This window comes from Cicer arietinum, chromosome 6 (genome assembly GCF_000331145.2).
Source record: "Cicer arietinum cultivar CDC Frontier isolate Library 1 chromosome 6, Cicar.CDCFrontier_v2.0, whole genome shotgun sequence".
NCBI classification, from domain to species: Eukaryota; Viridiplantae; Streptophyta; class Magnoliopsida; order Fabales; family Fabaceae; genus Cicer; species Cicer arietinum.
In genome coordinates, this window is record NC_021165.2 from 2430188 (window position 1) to 2436187 (window position 6000).

The 6000-nt window shown below is 30.9% G+C and overlaps 2 protein-coding genes across 2 annotated transcripts in view; both read right to left on the minus strand.

Moving 5' to 3' along the window:
* Nucleotides 1-2489: 2489 nt before the first annotated feature.
* On the minus strand, nt 2490-4284 carry LOC101493001 (small ribosomal subunit protein uS5x-like). Its single transcript, XM_004503293.4, has 2 exons — nt 3531-4284; nt 2490-2846 (listed from the first exon to the last, which is right to left on the minus strand). The coding sequence occupies exons 1-2, from the start codon at nt 4200-4202 to the stop codon at nt 2688-2690; spliced, it is 831 nt and encodes a 276-aa protein (XP_004503350.1). The 5' UTR covers nt 4203-4284; the 3' UTR covers nt 2490-2687.
* Nucleotides 4285-5565: 1281 nt separating this feature from the next.
* The window catches only part of LOC101493334 (E3 ubiquitin protein ligase RIE1), a 5435-nt gene continuing 5000 nt past the window's right edge, over nt 5566-6000 (minus strand). The window contains exon 6 of the mRNA XM_073370483.1: nt 5566-6000. This exon is cut by the window's right edge and continues 11 nt beyond it. Coding sequence (XP_073226584.1) covers nt 5903-6000 — 98 coding nt within the window. The 3' untranslated portion in view covers nt 5566-5902.

A 6000-nucleotide genomic window follows, 5' to 3' on the forward strand; every position in this document is an offset into this window, starting at 1 on the left:
AATGAGTTGATACATCACCAACAAAATAATATTAATCATGCATTTACATCCTTTCTTTTAGATACTTCTTTACATAGACCATCTTAAATTTAAACTTTTTCAATCTAATCATTTTTATCTTTCTTAATTTTATTATATTTTTTTATTTATATTTAAAATTTATATCAAACAAATTATTCATATAAAATTAAATTTTATACAAATATAAAATCATTTAATATTATTAAAACTCATAAAAATTAAAGATGTTTAATAAAAATATATAACATATTAATTTTAATCAATTTCAATAATATATCAAATAAATTTGAATTTGTGTCAAACTTCATATTGCCATTGTTGCTATTTGTGAGTTATGAGCTCATATGCAAATGTTGGAAAGAAGGTTCGATTGTAATCATCCACGGAAGTTTGAATCTTCGTGGGATTTTCCATCGGTTGAGTGCATGATTTATTTTATCACAGATCATGTTTCTTTGTTTCCTTAAATAAGTAGATAAAGTACAATAATTGATTGAAAAAATCAATCATCTCGTTTTATATATAGATATATAGTTACAAATGTTATTATTGATAAGATGTATTTTTTAAATTTTAAATTATAAATATTTATATTATTATAAATATTTATATTATTAGTTAGACGTCATGTCTTGTGTCTTTAATATTAGACACCTTATTTATATAAATTAATTACGATGGTATATTAATTAAAAAGAATTTTGAGAGTTGATTTTTTTATCAATATTCATAACATCACACTTTATTATCGTTTAAAACATCCCTACCATAGAAGGCTTTGAAACACCATGGTAGTAAGTTCCATCCTTCTTGTACTAATAGTTCCATCCCTATGTCTATTGTTATTTACTTAATTAAATGTGCTCACATCAACATCAACAGCGAATTCAAACTAAATCTAAGTTGAATCCTTACCAATTAAATAATTAAGTTGGTGTGAATTTTATGCAAGTGGATAAGTTGTAAGAGGAGGATAATGCTTCATTAGGATTTAATGAGAAATTTATTAGGGAATATTTGGAAGTTTGAAGAGGACTTTGGAAGAAGAGAAGTAGAGGTAAAATTAGAGAAATTTTTCTCATTTTAAAAATGATATTTTTGTAGATAATAATACATTAATACTTATGAATTTAAAGAATAATTGAATTTAAAGAATAATTGAATTTAAAGAATTATTCAAGGAATATAACAACATATATTGGATTTTAAGAATTTTTCAAAACCCTCCAAAATTCTCTTTTAATGCAAATTTTTTAATTCGCCTAATTAAAGAGAATTTGAATTATGAAGAAAAATAATCCCCAAAATTCACTCATTCAAAAGTCATCAATTATATCCACTTCAGTCCCTTTTTTTCAAAACTCTCAATACCTAAACACAGTAGGAAATGTTCATCTCATGTTTATAGAAAAGAAAAGGATAGTATTACTGATAGTTGAGTAGTGTATCGTGATCTAGTGAAGTTTCGGTATGGCAAGAGAAAGGCAACAACATTCATTGTAGATATAACATATTTCAATATACTCAACCTTGGTGCTGTGTCATAACCCACTACATATTTCTTATCTAGGGTTTGCTCTCCTTGAGTTACCCTCAAGAAAGAACCATATGACGATAGTGCCAATTAAAAGGTTGCTTTACTCTTTATTTATTTACCCAATTACTCTTTAGTGTCTACTTCAACTCGTTGTTCCTTTTTAACATTGTAAATCGTATAACAACCTTTGCCACTTATAGGATGTAGTCATGTCCACTAATGGTAACAAACATCTAGTATAATAGTAGTTTATATTTCATTCGATAATAATACTAAAATATGACTTTAGCCCTTAAAATTTATTAGTATTTCTACAGCTGAATAATCAATCTATAGCCATAAATAAATCAATCTATAGCGCAATTGGATAATGTGTTAAAGTTGGGAATAGATAGATGAACAGCAAAGATCACCGGATGCTTAACAAGTTGGGTGCTTTCAGAATGTAACACATGGAGGGCCCTTCCTGCCATGTTTGAAAGTAGCACCGCATTACAACAGAGGCCAATACCTTTCTTTACTTGCACAACAAGAACATCCTCTTGACCTAAAAAAACAACAGCTATCCAACTGCCTAATTATTCAGGGAGGTACATTTTCTGATCCATGTGGTGACTACATAGTGAGACACTTTATCACAGGCCAAAGTAGTTCCATAATTTCATTTGGACAAAGAAAAATAATACACTTCAAATTTACCACATTAACATTTATGTAGAAAAAAATACGTAACATATGATTCACGACACACCTCCAATGCATAGATCGGGTGAAGTGAAAAAAAGAGAAGAAAAAATACTAAGATTTTAGAAATTTGATAAATTTCAGCAAAAGTTATCATGAATTTTTATGACATTTTATGTTATAAAAAAGCAGAAAACATATGCTTATGCAATTATTAAGTCACCAGCAATAAGTTATTCAGGCCAAATGAAGATTAAGAAGAAAATTTTAGTATTCAAAACTCAGTAAATATTCAATCAACAAACATGAATTGAAAATGCGCAAAACTATAAAATATCCCTCAGTACGGAAGGAAACAACATAAGCAACAAAAGATATAGTAACTAGTTCCTACTAGGATGCTTAAAACACACCACCATCATCCAACAGCATCAAAACTGCAACTTCAAGCCTCCACCTTTTCTTCCTCAAGGATCAAGGCCTTTCCAGTTGGCTTAGCCAATAGATCAGTGTACTCTTGGAATGGAGATTTGGAGAACCTTGTCTCTTTCCAGAATTCAGGTGTCAGAAAACCGTAGGTTTTCAACAAACAGTCAAAAGTGGCCTGTAAAGGACAAGCCAACACAGATATGCAAAAATCAATAACAAGCAACAAATTGCAAAGAAATTGAGAATGAATAGGTAGAAAAAGCAGCACACAAAAATACTTGTAATTCTTAAAATACAAGAAACATCCTCAACCAAACCAAAGAATAGGAAAGGCATCCTTCATTGCATTCAACATAAAAGGCGCAATTCCATAAAAACTTAAATTGTATAGAACAATAAACATTAATCAATAGCAATAAGCTCATAAAAAGTAGTATTAGGTCTACAAAGAGGAAACCATAAATCATTAATAGGCAACCAATTATACGTATAAATTTAGTATGTACAAGTCGTAAAATTAGCCCACTAAAAAATAGTTGAAATTCTCAAAATCAAATATAAAATTACAAATCCCAAAACAACATAATTCAATCAAAGTAATAAGAATAACATATTCATTGCAATTCACTGTAAAATGGCATAATTCCATAACACATTTCAATTTAATAGAAAAAATAAAATTAACATATAGAAATAAACTTATCAAACATCATCAAGTCTACATAAAGGAAACCATTTGTCATAGTGTTAATTCATTAACATTTACATACAATAATCAAACATAAGAAATAATAAACCAATCAAACATAAGTAAAAGTCTAATAGTAATATAACATTAAAAAAAGGGAGAGAATCAAACCTTGACGAAATTTCCTAGGGTTTTGGTGGATCCCCTAGATGAAGTAAAAACATCATCAATACCAGCAAACTGCAAAACCTTCTTAGGAACCCTAGCAGCAACAATTCCAGAACCACGAGGGGCAGGAACCATCCTGACAGTAACAGAACCACACTTTCCAGTAACCTTACAAGGAACAGTGTGTGGCTTACCAATCTTATTACCCCAATAACCTCTCCTAACAGGAATAACAGAAAGCTTAGCCAAAATAATAGCACCACGAATAGCAGTAGCAACTTCTTTGCTACACTTAACACCCAAACCAACGTGACCGTTATTGTCACCAACAACAACAAAAGCTTTGAACCGGGTTCTCTGACCGGCCCGAGTCTGTTTCTGAACCGGCATGATTTTCATCACCTCGTCTTTGAGAGTGGGACCCACGAGTGTGTCGATGATTTGATGCTCCTTGATTGGGAGTGAGTGAAGGTAGATGTGCTCTAAGCTTCGGATCTTACCTTCCTTCACGAGACGACCTAGCTTTGTCACGGGAACCCATTTTTCTTCCTCTTCGCGTCTTCCTCCGGTTCTGCGGCGACCACCGCGGCCTCTGTCACCGCGTCCGCCACGTCCACCACGACCGCCGAAGCCGCTTCCGAAGCCACCACGATCTCCACCACCTCGTTCTGCCATGTTGATGATAAGTGTGAGAATGGGAGAGAACGGCAACAAAAGTTTTCTGCTGCAGAGATTGACTATACAATTTATCTGAGAATTAGGGTTTCATGTTCTTATAAATGTAAGAGGTAGGGTTTTCTGTCTGGGCTTGGGTTGGCTGGTTCAATGAAGCCCATGCTTCACCCCAAACAAATTCACGTGACCCTATTTTGGGCTAGGACTGTTTATTTTCTTTTACCACTTCTTTTGATGGAATTTCGTTCTTATTATTTGAAGAAAAAATTTATATTTTCATAATTATTTAAGTGATAAATAAAAAAACATTAAAATTAATCAACATTAATTGTATTTTATAATTTATGAAGGAATTACTTGTCTTTTTTTTTTTTTTTGAAATTACATACTATGTCTCTTTGCAAGTACTTTTTCACGTATAAAGAAAATTAAGCAGCAATTTAATATATGTATTTTATGTGTGATGTTTCTAACTTTGAATTTTTATTTTTCAAAATAAATTAATATTAATAAGAGGAATGTTATGAAAATAATAATATTAAATACATTTAATAATTTAAAAGAGTATTTATATTTTAATTTTTCTCAAATAGATATAATTATGAACGAATAAAGTATTAGTAAAAACAGGAAAAAGTAAATGAGATTTAATTATTTTAAAAATTGTTATAGATATGCTAGACTAACTATAGAGCAATTCTTTCTAAACAAATATACTATAGGACAATTTGCGTTTATTCATGTTGACAATATTTTAAGTTTATACTTTTCAAACAAATTTCATGGATGTCGATGAGAAATACCAATAATATTCTTGTGAATGCACTCTTTTATACAACGTTGGATATTTATTAGGTTTAATATAATCTTTAGGGTTTGTTGATTGAAACAAAATGAGGACACGAGAGATTTTTTAATAGCAAAGAGGGAAGAAGACGAAAAGGAATTATGAAATCTCAACTTCGATTGAGCAAATGAGGGATATTTGATGGCAAGTACTATCACATGCGTGCTTACTGGAATGGTGATATTTGATATATTTTGTTTGGATGTTTCGCATTTGCTGCTATACTATATCGTGAAAGTACATAACTCAATTTATGATATGTTTTGTATTTGTAGAAGTTTGTGCGATGTGTGGCAAGCAAATTCTTGACACCAAGTTATATAAACAACGCATTGTGTAGTGCATTTGTCCTGCATTGTGGTTTTTCAGGGACCTCTGAAAACAAAGGAGGTGGGATGGGAAATTTCCAACCATTTTTTGTGCTCAACCTAGAGTCTGTAGAGCTTTCCAAAGATCAAACAAAGAAAATGTAAGGAAACCAATAAAGATCCCATACAATGCAATATGAAATCAGAATAAAGTTGGAATTGCTACAATTTTCTATTATTTTCTCCCATGTAAACAAATTATGAGACATGAAATCGATAACTTATTCAAAATAAACACTAAATCTCTATAACAAGATTTCCTTCTTAACTCTCCCTTTCTTACAAAAGCAATTAAACAAAACATTGACAGCTAGATCGAGCAAATTGGGAGAAGCTGTATTGTTAATTTGTTTCGTAGTTTGATTTTATCTACATATATACATTAGCCTTTTTGTATCAAATACACATCAGCATTTTGAAACCCTGATTCGATCACATAATTAAACTGGATTCATACTATATCTTGGCTTTTCTCTACTATTCAATCACACCTGCTCATTTCCCTTAAGAATATTGTACTTGCAAAGAGGACAAGTTGCATTCATCTTTAGCCATTTTACAATGCATGTGGAATGGAAATGGT

Excerpts from the sequence above, each read along its gene's own strand:
- LOC101493001 (XM_004503293.4), bottom strand. The coding sequence starts at position 4,202 with ATGGCAGAACGAGGTGGTGGAGATCGTGGTGGCTTCGGAAGCGGCTTC. Across the intron at positions 2,847-3,530 it reads CCCTAGGAAATTTCGTCAAG|GCCACTTTTGACTGTTTGTT; the intron begins GTTTGATTCTCT and ends TGTCCTTTACAG.